The 19,134-nt window shown below is 45.5% G+C and overlaps 1 protein-coding gene across 4 annotated transcripts in view; it reads right to left on the bottom strand.

The window, feature by feature from the left end:
- Positions 1-19,134, bottom strand: part of SBF2 (SET binding factor 2) — a 1,701,375-nt gene that overhangs the window by 674,164 nt on the left and 1,008,077 nt on the right. For all 4 annotated transcript variants that reach the window (XM_069223624.1, XM_069223621.1, XM_069223622.1 and 1 more), the window contains exon 17: positions 4,835-4,903. In XM_069223624.1, the coding sequence (XP_069079725.1) occupies positions 4,835-4,903 (69 nt within the window). The remainder of the gene's footprint in view (positions 1-4,834; positions 4,904-19,134) is intronic.

Below are 19,134 nucleotides of genomic sequence, written 5' to 3'. Positions count from 1 at the left end.
GGGTGGTGGGAGACAACAGCGTGGGATGAGCCGGCTTTCAACAGTCAGTCACGAGACAGGGGAAAGACTGGAACCCCTCATTTCTGCAGATGAGCCTTGACCACTGCCATCACCTTGGTGGACACCCGAGGGGTGCTGGTACCGTCAAAGGAGAGCACGTTGAACTGAAAATGTTCATGGCCTACCGTAAACCGCAGGTAACAACTGTCAGCAGGCAGGATGGAATATGTAAATTAGAGTACTATAAGTCCAACGCTACCATCCAGCGTTATTGGTCCAGAGCAGACAATACCTGAGTCAAAGTGAGCATCTTGAATTTCTACTTTTTGAGGAATCAGAGGTCTAGGATAGGTCGAAGACCATTTTTCTCTTTGTGGATCAGAAAGTAGCGGAAATAGGAACCACTGCCTACTTCTGATATCGGAACCCTCGCTAGGACTCCCTTGGTCAAGAGAGCTGTGACTTCCTCGAAGAGCAAGGTCAAATGATCCTCAGTCATACAATTGTGTGTTGGAGGTATAGAGGGAGTGAAGGATTTGAAGGGGAGAGAGTAGCCCCTCTGAATGATCTGAAAAACCTACCTGCCCAATGTAATGGACTGCCAGTGGTGGAGATGGTGAAGATTCTCCCACCAACTAGGTACTGATGCTCTTTTAGGGTCAGATTAGGAGGGCTTAGAGGCTGCAGCTGCTGGGGGGTTGGTGGCGACCTCTGGCTACCTAGCCCGCAAGGTCAGTGTGCACCATGCTCATGCAAAGCTTGAGATGCTTGCGCAGGATAGTGACTGGCATAGGGTTGTCTCTGTGGCATGCCCCTTCTGTATCCAAGAAAGGAGGGAAAGGCAGACTGGGGATGTGTAGTCACTGAGGGGTCCAAGGACTTGGCCATAGCCTGTGGGGCCTTAAAGTGTGCCAGCGCACAGTCTGCCTTCTCTTCGAAGAAATGAGTACCACTGAAGGGCATGTCCATAAAGTTTGCCTGGACATCCATTAAAAAGCCAGATGTCCTCAGCCAGGTGTGATGTCTAAGCACCCCTGTCGATGAGATCGCTCTGCCCAGCGAGTCAGTCGTATCCACACCACACCAGATGATGAACTTGGCTGCATCTCTTACATCCTTGACCGCTTGGGAAAGAATGGCCCCAGGCCTCCTCCGGGACCTGTGGTAGCACTTGTGCAACCGTGTTCCACAGTGTGTGGGAGTAGCGGCCCGAAAAGGCATAGTGTTCACTGACATTAATGCCAGGCTGGTGGAAGAAAATATTTTCTTGCCTAAGGTATCCAGCTTCTTGGACTCCGTGTCAGGGAAAGTAGCAGGGAACATGCCATAGAAAGTGGAAGCCCGGACCACCAAACTTTCCAGGGTGGGGTGTTGGGTGAACAAAGATGGGTCCCCTGGGGTGTTGGCGGTGGGCGATTGTCCTGTTCACAGGAACCCGTGTGCTGGGCTTGGACCAGGTTCCTAGCAGGACATCTGTAAGTGATTTGCTAAAGGGGAGTAGGAGTTAGCACTTCTAAGAAGTTAGTCTAGACTGCCACCAAGGGTAGTTTGAGGTCAAGGTCCCCTGCTGCCCTTTTCCCAACCACTGCATAAGCTGCTCCCTCCTCCGTAGCCATGGTAGGAGGGGAAAGCAAGCTAGTAACTGGAGAGGTATCCAGCCCACTGGCATCTCCCAGTTCCTCACATCAATCCACTTGACTCCTGGCCTTCAAACTGGTATTCTAAAGGGTCCAGTGACCCCTCCGATACTTCCTCCGTTACTATCCCTTCAGAATATGGCTTAGGTGGCAACCTAGGACCCATGAGTCCTGTCAGTGCCGGAATCGGCATCAATCAATGTTGTTCTGACTTCGTGTCGTCTGGGATCAGAATGGGGCTGTTGCTGCCGGTGGCACAGGTAGCATCTGCGCCAGTCTGGATCAGATCCACGGGTCCCATTGGAGCCGAGGCCAAAGTCACTGGCCCGGAACCTGATGAAGCCCTGTGTAACTCCACGGGGCTCAAAGGTGCTCCGGAATGTTGGCCCGTTCAAACATGTGACACATGGTCTCGTAAAACTCTTTTGCCCGAGCGGGATCATTCTGGCTCCCGGAAACGCAGGAAGGCGAAAAGTCAACCAAGGCAAAAGCTCCACAGATCTGTGCCGGGAACGCCAATGTTCCTTACTCGCTGCGTCGGCTAATGGACGAGGAGAAATTGAAGCACGGTTCAACTTCTTGTTTCTTGTGCCTCTTCCCAGAGTGTCCCAAGAACTCTGAATGGGACGAAGAGGACCTGGGACTCCTGGAGCGGTTCTGCGACCTTCCCCTCAATCAGGACTGAAACCTCTGAGGAGTCATGTGACGTAGTGTTGCCTACCGGGCCGCTAGCACCTTCAAGGACTGCTCTCTCAAAGTCTTTGGTGCCATTGCCCAGCAATCCAACTTTTGGTCTCACTCGAGACACCATAAACAGACCAAATGGGGGTCTGTAACCGACATGACATGGTGAGAGGCATTGCGTGGCTTAAACCCTGTCTTTCTCGAAGACATCCTCAACAGGCTGAAAAAAGAATCTGACAAAAAGTTGAAAAGAGTCTGTCAAAACTGACGGAGAGGTAGCTCTTCCTGGATCAGAACTGGCGTGGAAAGAAAGTAACTGACTTCTGCACACCAGGGTGGCGCATATATACGTGACCGCAACGTCACTTCCAGCGCATATGACACAGACGACGCTGCACATAACTGAAGAAAGCGACCTACAGGCACCCAGGGGTACTGTTCATGAATAATCTTCCAGATCCAGTCTGTCGCCTGGGGAAATTCAAAGGTAAGAAATCTCTGGCTAGATGTCCCTATTAGATGCAGGCTCTAAGGCAAGACCCAGGCTTCGAATGGTGATGCTCCACATCTTGTCATCCGACAGAAACAGAGAAGTCGAAGATCTCTTTGACAACTTTTTCTTCTTTATGGAAGGATTACCCAAGTGACCCGAAAACTGGGAGTGCAACGAGGATCTTGGAGTCAGCGACTGCTCCTGGACCGATCCTCTCGACTGGGACCCTGAACGTTGTGGTGTCACACGCTGAGCTGGATCACTCTTCAAGGCCTTTGGGTGCATGGTGAAGCTGTTGAAATATGACTCTGGGTCATGGTCACGCTGAAGGCACCACAGGCATACAAGGCGCGGGTCTGTCACTGACATCACCGCAGGGCTTGAAGCCGGTCTTCTTAGATAGCATTACTTGCCACACCAGGAGGAAAACCTCAAAAACAACTTGACAAAACTTTAAAAAAAAGATCATCACTGGAAGGTACGGAAAGAAAATAACTGATGTCAGTGCACCTGGGTGGTGCCTATATAGAGGCTGCAGATGTCATTTCCAGCATGAAGAACCACTGATGCCACCTACCGGTGTGCAGGGGTACTGCTCACAACAAATCTTCTGCATCCAGCCTGACACCTGGGGAAATTTTAAGGTAATGAATTTGCAACTGGGAGTCTGTATCAGATGCTCTAGGCTGCATTCTCAGAATTCTTAATGCAGTCTATTAATTCAGATATTTGAAATTGTGCAAATCCAGCTGCAGCAAGTGGTGGAGCGTTTACAGAGAATATTTTTATTTTGCTGCGGGGGTATCTCCGACAGTAGACACTGTAGATAGAACAGTACTAAGTATACTGGGATGCAGCTGAAACCAGAATATAGAACAGAGAATGGGCTGTGAGGGGGACTGGGGGCAAGTAACCTGGACAGTGCACTTTTCACATCTCATGTTTATGCAATAGACGTTTATAAACCTTCATCCTTGTTAATTCTGAATTTGTGAAACGACCAGGCTGAATTGTTATTAGGAAGTCTCTTTCCTCCTTGTAAGTAATTTGTCAAATGTACCATGGGAACTCTAGAAACCTTTAATCGCAAACTGCCTTCACAAAAAGGGAACTCTCTGTCAATATCTTACTGTCGTAGACTCTATCTGCAACCTTGCTACAGCAATTTGCCATCAACCCACATGACGCAATACCCCCCTTAACTGCTCCCTCTATTCTCAGCTACTCACCTTCTTCGTTTTAGGGTTTTTATTTTTAGTTATGTTTCCATTATCGATTATCCAGGAGCCAACCACATCCCTAAAGTCCTCCAGTAACACACTACCCTCATCGGCATGAGTCTCCACCCCAAACTCTAACATGACTTGCATACGACCGACCCAGTGCTTAATTTGTGCTTGTTGTTTCCGGTGCTGAGCACCGCAACTTATTTTTGGGGGCCAGCGCTAAGTCTTCTGCCTGCGAGCAAAAGGCACGTTTGGGAAAGACGGAGGAAGAGAAAAACAAAAAAGCGTCACAATGAGAGAAAGCAGAAAGCTGCAGGTGTGAGCTGAAGGGGCAGGGAGGGGCTGTAAATGGATTGAAGAGGTCCGAGATGGCTTCAGGATTACGCTGCCTCAGTATTCCATGTTTGCACATTTAATTGCTGCAGCGCGTGTTTAAGAGGAGGGCTTTGGGCACCAGCACCTTTTTATTTACAAATTAAGCACTGGACCGACCCCCGATATTTGCTACATCATCGTTGTATTTTGTGTCGATTTTGCTCCTGTGTCCCCGCCATGCCTGCAGGAATCGACATTTTGTGTTATTTTGTTTTCTTTGTCTTAATAATGCTAATGAAATATTTTGAACAACATTTTTTTACCATCTATAAACATAAATCCGGTAAAATTAAATATACCAGTGCTTCCTAAGAATCTTCGAATGTATATTTACAATAGAAACCTAGTATGAAAAACCCACCTTTAATTAGCTAGCTATTTCTCTTTTCAAACGACTCTGATTTCGAACACCTACTTACCCTATAAAATGCAGTTGTCAATGGGAGTAATTGAGCTGCGATGCTGTATTCCTCTGAACATGAGCAATCCTACAGGAGAAAGATAACAGTGAGCAAAAGTATTCAGTTTCATTGTACGTTAAAAGAACTATATAATTTAAGTTATTTTTCAGTATTCATGTTATGTAACAGTGCACAGAATAAGCATGAGATGATATTGATAAAAAGCACCAACAATTGTAGCATTCGATTTTACACTGAATTTTTCAGCCACTCATCATTCCAAACTTTGCACTAATTCCATTAGATGTCTGCTTTTGTTCACATGCAAACGTACAAAAGGATGAGTAAACGCAGTGAAAGAAATGACCATACCGGAGGCAAAACTTACCTCAAACTAAACAAATGACAAAACAATGCACAATACACTGTTTGCCAAGTGTGAATTTCGACGTAGAATACTAATATTTGTACAAATGCATTTTCGCATTCCAGTCTGCACAGTGGCTGCCCTGCCTCAAATATTACTGTTCTGTTTGCTTTTAACCAATACACAAATTGTGTCTGCAATCCAATTTTCCTTGCACTGTGAAGACAGATGTAGTTACAGTTGAGGTGGAGCAAAACTCGTACTCTACAATATTCCTCCAAGACGTTTGAAGTTTGACATTGTTTTTGACGCACTTTTTTAATCTTGACTTCAAAATGCATCTTTTACTATAAATGAACAGAATGATCTGAGACCAATACATCTGTTATAAAATGATCAGTGCCTATAGCCAATGAGAGAAAATGTCAAATTACTTATCGTTGGTGGTGCAATTAAGACAGATGTTTGTTTCCATCCAGCTGACTGATGCAAACCTACAGCCTGGGTGGTGGTTGATAACAGGACCGTTAAAGTATAACCCCCCAAATAGGAAGATTCCCAAGTGAAAAACAAGAGGGAATATCTAGAATTTAGATTCATCCCCTAACAGAAACGATTTTTTTTTAAATCACCTTCAATCCTCTTCTTATAAAGGAATCTCACTATCTGACAGCTGGGTGCCCCTGTAGGCTTAGAAATCGAAATTTAAAGTGATAATGTTTTTATTTTAGATTATACTTAAAAGGGGAAAACATCCAAACTGATTTAGGCAAAGAAAGAGCATTAGGAAGGGTGGTTTTAGTATGGTTAAGACAGCAAAGGCAATAATAGCAGATTTCTCTCATTGAAAAAATACATTTTCCTCATTTCATAATGTACACCATCCTTAATATACTATGCATTTTGGCTGGTGGACCCTAGAGGACAAACATCTGGGGCTTTCTTGGGTAAATGCGGGGGACCACAGTGGAACAGCAGAGCTATCATAATTGCAAGGGTGGTATATCAAAGTACAGCGGTCGTCTTCTTCAACCCTCCCAAAGCATAGGCTAAAATGGAACACAAGGATTTCTTGCAGGGCCCGAGTCAAAAATTGACTCTACCTGGATCTTTAACCAGGGACTATCAAACTACTAAGTGAGCCATATAAATTTAAGTCAACTTTTCCTTTAAAGGAATCCAAAAAATCGTTAGCTGCTTTGAATGAGTGAAAGTGTATATGCTTATATGGACAACTGCTCTGAAACTACCTTGGAGTCAAAGAGAAAGTTCAATTTTGGTATTAATGAGCTCTTTTTAAATGCTTTGTATTGCTTGATGAAATGTTTGTATTGCTCGTAAAAATTCTGGAAAAATAAGCACCTTTCTGTCACTTACTACTAGGGTTATCATATTACCATGGGCATTTACAGCAGCCACCTTGGAATGATTTTTGTTTAGCATTACAAAAACAAACATCCCAAGCTGGCCGCTTCCCAAGCGTGTGCACAAGCAATGGCCATGTTGGAATGATTTTTATTTTGCTTTAAGAAATCTCACTGGTAAGATGACTGCTGAGCATGCAAGTACACAGCATCCATCTAAAACAAAAAAAAAGAATTTTCTCAGAACTCTATGTGCCGTCTTTGAAATAGGATATGGATTCTGGTGCATTAACTCCCCAGCAGATGATGGTGCGAGGTGGAAAATATCTCTGTGTCATACACCATTATTTGACTGATGGCAGGGAATTATTTATTGCATAAAAAATCGCAGTGGTGGTGTTTAGAATATTCTGAACTATTCGTGGATCCTAAAGGAATTTTGAGGATATAAACTTCCTTACAGTCTATATACTCTGAAGTTCAGTAGAAGGAAATGAGTTAGCTGTGGCTGTGATTAATTTTATGCAACAAGATGACCATTTCTGGAGTGCAATAGGAAATATAGGAAAAATTACTGCCTGAATCCACCTTTTTAATTGCTGTATACTAATTTGAGTGCGTGCTATGGATTTTTATTATGTTTTCTACTGCTTTGCAGCAGTACAATTAGCAGCTGGTACTGCACAAAATGTGCAGGAAGGGACAGTTCTGGATGTGCTGTCCTTTACCTAGCGGCTATGTTAGTTGTTTGATGTCACACACATTTTCCAGCCTCACTTTAGCTCCAAGCGCTGGGGTATAAGTGCTCAGCTATGTTGTGTCTTTGCAAGTTCAGTACAACCAGACCACATCAGGAGAGCAACTGAAATTCTAACATCAATTTGACACAGATTCAATGCCTCCTATCACACTTGAGTGGTTGCTTTGTGGTACCCATCTGTCTCTCCATATGAAAGACCCCACAGAAATTAAATCTATGCCGTTGTATACTGGCTCGTTTGAATTTTATGAGGTACCTCAAGCTAACAGATAGTTTGGCTTTGCAACAGCAGTATTCATTTTAATGAGAGATAGTAGAATTGAGAGTGCATTATTGGTACCACAGTTGGGAAAAGGGTTGGAAGGATTGCATCAGGATCATAAACAGACCTGATTTGTTGGCAATCATGGTAGAGGTGTCCGATCTGCCGTACAGGGACTGGAGAAAGAGATGGAGCTGTTAATATATCAGTGGAAAGGTGTGGGAATAAAAGCTAACATGGGAATTCTATCAGTAATAGGAGATTCCCATTTGAGGGCAATGTCAACATTAAATGGTAGTCTGGCTCTTCGCTGTCTTGGGTGGCAGTCTCTTGCTTCTCCAAACATCATGAATCCCTTTTTAATTGCAAGCATTGTTGGTTAGAGCATGAAAAAACATTAATCTGCTGAACGAGGTTTGATAAATTCCAGCATGCGTATTGTTTTAATATTACATCACACCATAGCTGATTGGGGATATTACCACTGGTTAGTCATAGATCAGTAATACGAACTGTGTGATCACAAAGGTAAGTGGGAGGACAATAGAAAAGGGGCTTCTTAGCAGGGAAATGATTAAAGGCTGAGATTATTATTAACGATGACAGAGTGTAATCTGGAATCAGTTTATAAAAGGAGATTGGTCAGAGTATGTCTTACTTTTGAACTAGAACAGGATCATAGAATGTATGTTCCTCTAGAGGGAGTGATGCAGTACTGATGTGATGGGGTGATAAAAATGGCTGACAATATTGGATGACTTTAGGTGTGTTGCTAAAAGAAATTGTGGAAACATAAATGTGTGTGTTTTGTCAGTTTACAGATCTACCCTACTGGCTGTGAAATTGCAAATGATCCCTTCTTGTGATTAACTCCGGTCATTTTTCAAATCTTTCCAGAAATTGGGAGGCACGAACAAGTGAAATTAATTGTACTTCTTTTTCACTCTGTCATATTTTTCAGGTTCACAGACGTATTCTTTCCCTGTCCTTAGCAACTGTGCTTCTAATTACTTCATCCCCACTGTATACTGCAGACAGAACAATTGTTTTGAGATTAAGTGTTTGATTATTTATCTTTCACCATCCTTTTGGGTGATCATAATTGTGGGCCCGTTATCTTTGAGTAACCGACAAAATTCAAACTGGTTCATTATCATCGTTCGTTGTAGAAACAAATTATCCATCACAGCTTGCCTACCATCTTTAAAATTAAATTTGTTTTCACCCATTTTAAATTTTAGAATGTATTTATTTTCTAGAGTGTGATTATGCCTCAAGGTCTGTCGTTTATATGCTACTTTTTAATAGTTAACGCCAACAGCTGCGATGAATTTAAAAGAAAGCACATTTTCTGGATAACAGCCGACCTGTTACCCTATTTCTAGTCCAATAGCTTCGTAGATGTTATGGCATTTGAGTGGATAGTTAAGGAGATTCAAGAATGCAGCAATGGTACCTCTCTTGAATTCACAGATTGTACAAGTTAATTAGCTTTGGTAACAAAATATCTGGTAGAGACATATTCTAGTTGCAGATTCCTTGCATTAGAATTTTCCCCCAGGTGTCAGACTGGATCTGGAGATTTTTTTCTACGAGCAATACCCTTGCATGTCGGTAAGTGGTGTCGGTCAACTCTGCGGGTGTCGTAGTCGCTGTAAGTCGTCGGAAGCAGTACACAGACAACACTTCAGCGCATTGACGTCAGTTTCTTTTAACGACTTTCCACGCCAAAGCGCAGAGCCGCTAAGAACACTGAGATTGGTGTGCCAGAGCTAAGGACCTGAAGGTGGAATCCCTGTCTCTAAAAAACAGTTCGCAAGTGGGGAGGATGGTTGGGTTGGTAAGGAATGTGTAACTAGAATATGTCTTTACCAGATATTTCCTTAATGAATGTAAGTAACTTGTACATCTGATAGAGACTTCTAGTTGCAGATTCCTTACCTTAGAAGAGATACCCAAGCAATGCCATCCTCGGAGGTGGGCTGCGAACCAAGATCGTATTAGAAAGTCCTACAGAACCGAACGACCAAAGTAGCTGTACCGACAGACCTGACTGGCCAGGCAGTATTGTTTAGCAAACTTTGCAGGGATGCCCACGTAGCTGCTTGGCAGATATCCAGGACATGAACTCCGCGTGCTAACTCTGTGGAAGCAGCAGTTGCTCTGGTGGAATGAGCACGCAAGCCCTCAGAGGGCTGCTTCTTGGCCAAAGGGTAGCACATCTTGATGCAAAGAAGTACCCATCGAGAGATGGTACGTTTTTGCACCACTTTCCCTTTCTTCGCACCCACATACCCGACAAAGAGTTGATCGTCCACCTGGAAATCTTTATTACGATTTAGATAGAACGCCAATGCTCTTTTGGGGTCCAGACGGTGGAGTCTCTCCCCCTTATGGGAAGAGCGTAGGGGTGCATAAAAAGTAGGGAAGGTGATGGACTGGTCTACATGATGAGGCGTAACAACCCTGGGAAGGAAGGAAGCCTTAGTGCGCAACACCACTTTGTCATGGTGCACAGACAAGAATGGAGGCTTTGAAGAAAGAGCTTGAAGCTCATTCACTCTGCGAGCAGAAGTGATGGCAACAAGAAAGACAGTTTTGAAAGTGAGGAACCGAAAAGGGCAGTTGTGCATCGGCTCAAAGGGAGTACACATTAAGTAAGGACAAGATTGAGGTCCCACTGAGGCATGATAAATAGGAAATAAATGGGTGAGACCTTTAAGGAATCGAGTGACAATAAGAAATTTAAAGAGTGAGGGTTGATCAGGTAGCCTAAGAAAGGCTGAAATGGCTGATAAATACCCTGTAAGGGTGCCCAAAGCAGCGCACTCCTGGGCCAAAGAAAGAATGAACAAGAGAACCTCAGACAGAGGAGCAGAGAGGGGATCAACAGATTTGTTGGTACACTATGCCACAAATTTATGCCAACAACAGGCGTAAACCGTTTCGGTGAAGGGACGCCTGGCTCCCAAGATAACATCACAGTCTTCGGGTGGAAGATCAAAAGTCGTCAACTGCCGCCGCTCAATCTCCACGCATGATGGCGGAGATTGGACAGGTACAGGTGGAGAACCACCCCATGTTGCGGCGATAGAAGATCCGCCCAAAGAGGCAGTTTGAGTGGAGGATCGGTGGCCATGCTCAACAGCTCTGGATACCATACTCTCCGTGACCACTCTGGAGCCACCAATATAACTTGGGCCAGGTTGTTCCTGATCTTCTTGAGAACTCTGGGCAGAAGTGGTATAGGCGGAAAGGCCGGAGGTCCACTCGAGACGAAAAGCATCTCAGAGCAAGTGCCACCTTGGAAACTCCAAAGTGCAAAACAGCGCGTTCTCGCGGAGGCGAGCAGATCTAACCAAGGCTCTTCCCATTGCTGAAAAGGACCTTGCGCCACCTCCAGATGGAGACGCCATTCGTGACCAGCTGAGTTTGTCCACTCTGGCGTTGAGAGAGCCTGCCAGATGTTGAACCACCAGGGTAATGCCCTGATGTTCCAGCCATGTCCAGAGGCGTAGTGCCTCCTGACAAAGGGTCCAGGACTCTACCCCGCCCTGTTTGTTGCAGTACCACATGGCAGTAGTGTTGTCCGTGAACACTTACACTACTTTCCCTTTGAGAGAGGGAAGAAATGCTTTCAATGCAAGCCTGAACGCCCGGAGCTACAGAAGATTGATATGGAGCCCAGACTCCACCAGAGGCCTCTGATCTACGCCTCTCCCATGTGGCCACCCCAACCTAGAAGTGACGAATCTGTCACTATGGACAGATCTGGCTGAGGAAGGGAGGGGGATCTGCCGTGGACCCAATGCAGATTCGAAAGCCACCACTGCAGGTCTTTCGTAGCCCTCTCTGAGATCTGGACCATGTCGGAGAGATTTTCCTGATGCTGTGCCCACTGGAACTTCAAGTCCCACTGCAGAGCCCGCATAAGCCATCTGGCATGTGTTACTAGCAGGATGCAGGAGGGCATGAGGCCCAGCAGCCTCGGAGTCAGTCTCACTAAAACCCAAGACAGAGCCTGAAAGATCAGAATCATAGCCCGATGTATCTTGGACTCGCATTTCGGGAGGATAAGCCCAAAACTGCAGTGTGTCCAGAACAGCTCCAATGAAAGGGAGCATCTGAGAGGGAGTCAGGTGTGACTTCAGCACGTTGATAGTGAACCACAGCATGTGCAGGAGGCTCGGCGCAGTCTGAGGGAGAGAGACAACTTTCTGGGGCGACTACACCTTCAACAGCCAGCCGTCGAGGAAGGGGAAGATTGAAACCCCTAAACTGCGCAGATGAGCTGCAACCACCGCCATCACTTTCATGAACACCTGAGGGGCGCTGGTAAGGCCGAAGGGGAGCACGGTAAACTGATAGCGCTCGTGACCTATCATGAATTGCAGGTAACGTCTGTGGGCAGGCAGGATGGGAATGTGGAAATAAGCGTCCTGCAAGTCCAACGCTACCATCCAGTCTCCTGGGTCTAAGGCAGACAGGACCTGAGCCAGGGTGAGCATTTTAAATTTCTCCTTCTTGATGAAGTAATTGAGGTCCCGAAGGTCCAGGATATGACATATGCCCTTTTCCTTTTTCGGCACCAGAAAATAGCAAGAATAAGAATCACGACCTACTTCTGGCACAGTTACCTTCTCTATGGCTCCCTTGGCTAAGAGAGCCGCGACTTCCTGTTGGAGAAGTGCCAAATGATCTTCCGGAAGATGGCTGACTGATGGAGGCATTGCTGGTGGGGCAGATTTGAAGGAAAGGGAAAAGCCCTTTCGAACTACCTGCCCGTAGTGATGGATTCCCAGTGGGGCAGGTGATGGCGAATACTGCCATCAAATGGATCATAGTGAGGGAACGAACTAGGAGGGTTTGGAGGCTGCAGCAGGGACAGGGGTGGACTGGGCAAACCTCTGGTTCCCTGTCCCACACCCACATGGGATTCCGTGTCCCCGGCAACTCAGCGGCTGAACACCATGAGTGGAATGATGGCTGGTTTGGGGACGTGACAGGGAGCACCTTCCGTGGCCAAGAAAGGGGCGAAAAGCAGACTTTTGGGGGAGAGGGGAGGCAGAAAGGCCAAGGGACTGAGCCATAGCCCAGGAACCTCTCCAAGGCCGAGTCCGCCTTGTCTCCAAAAAGATGTGAGCCATCAAAGGGCATATCCATAAACGTTGAACATTCCCCAAAAAAACAGAAGTATGCAACCAGACGTGGCGTCTCAAGGCCACTGTTGTGGCAACCGATCTGCCCAGATAGTCGGTCATGTCCAGCCCACATCAGATCGAGAACTTGGCCGCATCTCTCCTGGGAGAGGATAGCATGGGCCTCCTTCGGTATCTGCAGCAAAACTTGCATGACCGTATCCCACAGAGAGTGGGTATAGCGGCCCAAAAGGCATGCAGTGTTCATGGACCACAGCATGAGACTGGAGGAAGAAAATATCTTCTTCCCAAATTGTTCCAGCCTTTTTGATTCCCTATCCAGGGGAGCGGAAGGGAATGCGCCTGAGGAAAAGGAAGCCTGGATGACAAGACTCTCAGGTGTGGGTTGTTGGGTCAGGAATTTAGGGTTGTTCAGGGAAGGCCGATGACGGGGTGCAATAGTCCTGTTCACAGGAGCCCCTGTATTGGTTTTGGACCAACTACCTGAGGAAGGCTTCCCCTTCTACCCACACCCCCGTGGCGTCTGATGGCGTCATCAGAGGCTTCCCCCACTGCGCTGGAAGCTCAGCTTTCAGCGCGGATCGGAAGAGAAATGCAAAAGGACTTTCCTTTTCTTTCTCTCTCTGCAGTTCTGCTGCCTGAATGCGATACATTGGGCAGCAGAAATGCCCACTAGACACCAGGATTTTTTTTTAATTTTATTTTTTTTATTATTGAATAAGGCAAGCTGCCCCTTAGGCAAGGGCAGCTTCCCAGGGCGGCAATTTATTTTTACGCCTTTTCTGCCAACCCAAGGGCAGATCGGCCTTTTCTAATTATAAGGGGCAGAAACCGCTAGACATCAGGGAATATATATATATTTTTTCATATGTGTGGAGCGACCCCTTGGGCAAGGGTCGCTACCTAGGGGGAAAAATGTACTTTACTGCGGGGGGCAGATTGGCCTATTTTTATCAGGCCAATATGCCCCCAAGGGGGGCAGAAACCACTATACACCAGGGATGTTTTTTTTGTTAGTTTCACGCGAGGGGAGCAACCCTTTAGGCAAGGGTCGCTCCCTTGGGGGGGCAAATTTGTTTTAGGCCATTTCTGCCCCCCTCGGGGGCAGAACGGCGTATTGTAATTAGGCCGATCTTCCCCCACGGGGACAGAAACCTCTAGGCACCAGAGATCTTTTTTTTTTGCTTGGTTTAAAGACAGGGGAGCAACCCCTTAGGCAATGCTCGCTCCCCTTGGGGGGGACTTTTTAGGCCATTTCTGCCCCTCTTGGGTGCCGATCACCCTATTTTTATCAGGCCAATCTGGAAGGCCCATCTGCCTCCAACGGGGCAGAACGCCCACCAGAGAAGATTTAAAAAAAAAAAAAAAAAAAAAAGAGGGTGGGGGTATGGCCATACTCCCACCCCAAAGAAATGGGGCCAAACTTGTTCTGCCCACCGGTGGGCAGATGGGGTAATTACCCCCGATCCACTCCCCGGGATGCCAGATGCCAGGGAATTAAAAAACAAAAAAAATAGTGGGGTGGTGGCTACCAACCAGTACGGGCATGGTTATGCCCCCACCCCAACAGAATGGGTTAACGGTCTTTCAGATCTTCCCCGCACACTAAAACATCTTATCCACGGAAAGCAAGAGGACATTTGATTATTTTGGGTTTTCTTTTTACAGTTGGGCCATGAGAGCTTGTCTAACTAACTCAAAATCGTCCCACTTGGAATAGTGAGGGCTGCACTTTTTGAACTTTGGGACGCTGCCATGTAGAAACATCCACAAGACCTGGACATATCTGAAAACTAAACATCTGGGTGAGTCCAGGGTGGTGTTCTTCACATGCACCAGCATCATTTTCTTACTCAAAATGCCCTGCAAACCTCCAAATTTGCTGGAAATCACACATTTTTCCCACTTTTTTTGTGATGGAACCTTCCGGAATCTCCAGGAATCCACAAAATTCCTACCACCCAGCATTGTCACATCTATACAGATAAAAATTCTGCCCCCCTTGTCAGCCAAAAAATGTTTTTTTTCCAAACTGCTCCTTTGGACCCGCTTTGGTTTCCCCTCAATTTCACCATGTTTTTGGCTTTTACCTGACACAGGCACTTGGCCCACCTACACAAGTGTGGTATCATTTTTACAGTGAGACTGAGGGGGAACGTTGGGTGAAAGGAAATTTGTCCCCGGTGCGGTGATCCCACACAGAATTGTTGGAAAAATATGATTTTAGTTTTAGCTAAATGTGAGGTTTGCGGAGGATTCTGTGTAAGAAAACACTGGGGGATCCATGCAAGTCACACCTCCGTGAACTCCCTTGCGTGTCTAGTTTTCAGAAATGTTTGAGTTTGGTAGGTTTCCCTATATGGCTGCTGAGCCCAGGACTTAAAACGCAGGAGTCCTCCCCCCCCCCTTTCTGCAAAAACAGGTCGTTTTGATGCTATTTCCTTTTGCGGGCACTAGGCCTACATACACAAGTGAGATACCATTGTTATCGGGAGACTTGGGGGCATGCTGGATGGAAGGAAACGTGTCGCTCCTGTCAGATTCCAGAACTTTCTGTCACCGAAATGTGAGGAAAATTAGCTTTTTGGCCAAATGTTGAGGTTTGCAAAGGATTCTGGGTAACAACCTTGGATTCCCCTAGGTGTCTAGTTTTTATAAATGCACAGGTTATGGTATGTTTTCCTAGGTTCCAGCTGAGATAGAGATCAAAATCCACAGCTAGGCACTTTCCAATAAACACATCAGTTTTCAAAGTAAAAATGTGATGTGTCCATGTTGTGTTTCCTGTCAAGGGCATTTGGCCTACCCACGCAAGTGAGGTACCATTTTTATCGAGAGACTTGGGTGACACAGAATACCAGAACAAGTGTTATTGGCCCTTGTCTTTCTCTACATTTTTTCCTTCCAAATTTAAGACAGTGTGTAAAAAAGACATCTATTTGAGAAATGCCCTGTAATTCACATGCTAGTATGGGCACCCCAGAATTCAGGGATGTGCAAATAACCACTGCTTCTAAACACCTTATCTTGTGCCCATTTTGGAAATACGATGGTTTTCTTGATACCTATTTTTCGCTCTTTATATTTCAGCAAACGAATTGCTGTATACCCGGAATAGAATGAAAACCCATTGCAAGGTGCAGCTCATTTATTGGCTCTGATTACCTAGGGTTCTTGATGATCCTACAAGCCCTATATATCCCCACAACCAGGTGACTCCAGCAGACTTAAGGGTATATTGCTTTAAAAAATCTGACATCGCAGGAAAAAGTTACAGAGTAAAACATGGAGAAAAATGGCTGGTTTTTTTTCACCTCAATTAAAATATTTTTTTTTTATTTCAGCTGTTATTTTCTGTAGGAAAACCTTGTAGGATCTACACAAATGACCCCCTGCTGAATTCAGAATTGTGTCAACTTTTCTGAAATGTTTAGATTTCTGCGATCCAGCATTGGTTTCACATCCATTTCTGTCACTAATGGGAAGGATACTGAAAGCACAAACAAATTGTAAAAATTGAGTATATGTCTTGATAAAATGCCAAAATTGTGTTGAAAAATTTGGTTTTCCGATTCAAGTCTGCCTGTTCCTGAAAGCTGGGAAGATGGTAATTTTAGCACCACAAACCCTTTGTTGATGCCATTTTCAGGATAATAAAAAAAAAACACAATCCTTCATTTACAGCCCTTTTTTTCCACAAAAAAAAAAATTGCTGTATTTTGGCTAATTTCTTGGTCCCCTTCAGGGGAACCCACAAACTTTGGGTACCTCTAGAAGCCCTAGGATGGTGGGGGAAAAAAGGATGCAAATTTAGCTTACGTGGACCTTAGCGCAAACTGCCCCAAAGAGCCAAAAAAAGGCTGGGCACATGTAGGGGAAAAAAAAGGCATGGCAGCAAAGGGGTTAAATGGGCTGGGGTTGCTCCGGCTCCAGAAACTCGGGGAAGCGCGGTGCGGACCCAGAAGCAGGCTCAGAAGACAGCGGCCTCGAGCGTCAACGCTCCTCCTGCGTCGCATCAGACAAACGACGGTGTGAAGTTGAAGGGTGACGGGACCGCTTTGACGACTTCTTTTTACCTGTGCCCGAAGACTTGGAGGAAGAAGAATGGTGGTGGTTCTGCGGGTGGTCTCAAGACCTTCCCCTCGAGCGAGACCGGGACCTACGCAGAGTCGAGCACCGAGCCGCCATGAGCTTGAGGGACTGCTCCCTCAAGGCCTTCGGGTGCATGGCCCGGCACTCGGAGCACAAATTTGGGTCGTGGTTGCGCTCCACCATAAACAGACCCAATGTGGATCAGTCACCAACATCATGCGGTGACAGTCCTAGCACGGCTTGAAACCAGTCTTCGGGGACATCTTGACGCACCAAAAACTCACCAAAAAAACTCGACAAAATGCTTGAACCGGATGAAAAAGAGACCAGGGTAGCTCTCTCAGGATCAGCGAGTGGCGCAGAAAGAAAAGAACTGACGTCACTGCACTGAGGCGGCGTTTATGTACTACTCCCGACGTCATCATTGCAACTATGACGCCAACGACACCCGCGGAGTCGACCGATGCCACCTACTGACGCACAAGGGTATTGCTCAAAGAAAAAATCTCCAGATCCAGTCTGACGCCTGGGGGAAAATTCTAAGGAAAGGATTCTGCAACTAGAAGTCTCTATCAGATGTAAGCCTACTCAGAACCTCATAAGAATGCTACTGAACAATCTTCAATAAATTGCCTTTTGAAGTGAAAAAAGACCTGAAAATCTAACTGCTTGACCGAAATGCCAATAAGCGGTCCCTGACTACATGTACTTCTGCATGGGTGAGGAGCCACACATCTGGAAAGAGTGAACAGGCATTCGATTTTGAGTCACTCTGTCTCCAGTTGACAGGTTACTAAACATTGGTATTGATAACAAACGCATAAGTCAACAGGGTTATGAGTTCATATACTAACTCTTGTGTGCAGTTCTCATTCTGTTAGTCAGCACCAAGTGCTTCCCACAAAGCTTTGATTAAAAAAAACTTTATCGTGCCAAAGCAGATCTCCATTTGGCAACAGTCTGCTTTAGGTCTTATTCCCACTGTCCTAATTGCCAGAATGGTCCAAACTTGCATCCTTGAATGGCCCATATATAGGTCCTTTAGCGGAGGTTTCCTGTTTTAAGATGTGTACAATCCTCCGTATTATTCACCAACTTTATCTTACCTGTTCTTCCATACTCAAATATTCGCACATTAACCCTTTTGTGAATTGTTTTAAATCTCCAACCAAACTATTATTAACGGTCACTATTTACAAAAAAAATATTGCCTAGTGTTATGTCTTTGATATCGCAGAAACCTCACACCCGCCTGCTATCATCGTTCCCATGGAGGACGCTATGGGGGCTAGACTGGCTCCTCTGGTAACTTCCGGGAAACTATCCAGAAACTGGTGAGCACCTGCAGCCGGCAATCATGCACAGCCTACGGCTGTCCTGTAAAATGGGACTCACACAGTAGGGACGCACAGATGCAGGCCTAAATTAGAAATGGAGGACAGAAGCAAGCACGGTGGTGCTGCACTAGTTTGGAGTAGAAAAAGACAAGCCTGCCTTTGGTGCATTACACCAACTGTTTTTGCACCTTGAACCCTTTTCAACATTCTGGTGATGTTGTGATTAATCTAGAGGCTGGGTACACGTGGTTGGGCTACTCCCTCAGGAGGAAAATTGGAAGTACCTAGTAGCAGAGGGTGGGCAGGAACTGAGGTCAAACAGCGTCACTTAAAGAGTGGAACCTCTATCTATTTGTGGGGCCACATAACCACCCCATGTCCCATTCCAACATCTGAGAATATTTTAGGAGATGTCGACTGCTGCATTAAGTGCTCTGTAAAAAAGCATATATCACTGTTGTTTCAGACCCACTTTTCATAAATCATATATTCTGTAAGGAATGAGAAGCATAAACCTGTCATGAGACTCAAGGGGAAAAACAGAATAGCCTGAAAATTGAATGTGCGGGTATTTGCGTATTAATCTTTGTACGAAAAACTTTGAGCTTGGGAACTCTAAGTAACATGAATACTATTAGTATTTACTATAACTATACAATTGTAAAAACATTATTTGGTTTTATAGTGTGTTATGAAGCGTGGGGTGCGCGTATACCGCTAAACAATATTATAAAACGTGGGCTCCGAAGGCAAGCAACCCACAGTGCACAATAATCCTACATTTACAAGAATCAATCAGTCTTGTTTGGGAAGCTAAGAACAACAGGAAATAATTTTGCATGCAGGAGAGATTAATCAAAATTCTTAAAGTTTCCTGGCGTCGATATGGTGTGTTTATCAGGCTCTGATAGTGTCAAGGGAAAGAAACTGTTACAGAACAGTTTGTAATTCAGACCAATAATACTACATGGTATTTT

The sequence above is a fragment of the Pleurodeles waltl genome, chromosome 3_1 (assembly GCF_031143425.1).
Source record: "Pleurodeles waltl isolate 20211129_DDA chromosome 3_1, aPleWal1.hap1.20221129, whole genome shotgun sequence".
NCBI lineage: Eukaryota > Metazoa > Chordata > Amphibia > Caudata > Salamandridae > Pleurodeles > Pleurodeles waltl.
Note: the sequence above shows the minus strand (reverse complement) of the source record. Positions and strands in the feature narration are given on the sequence as shown.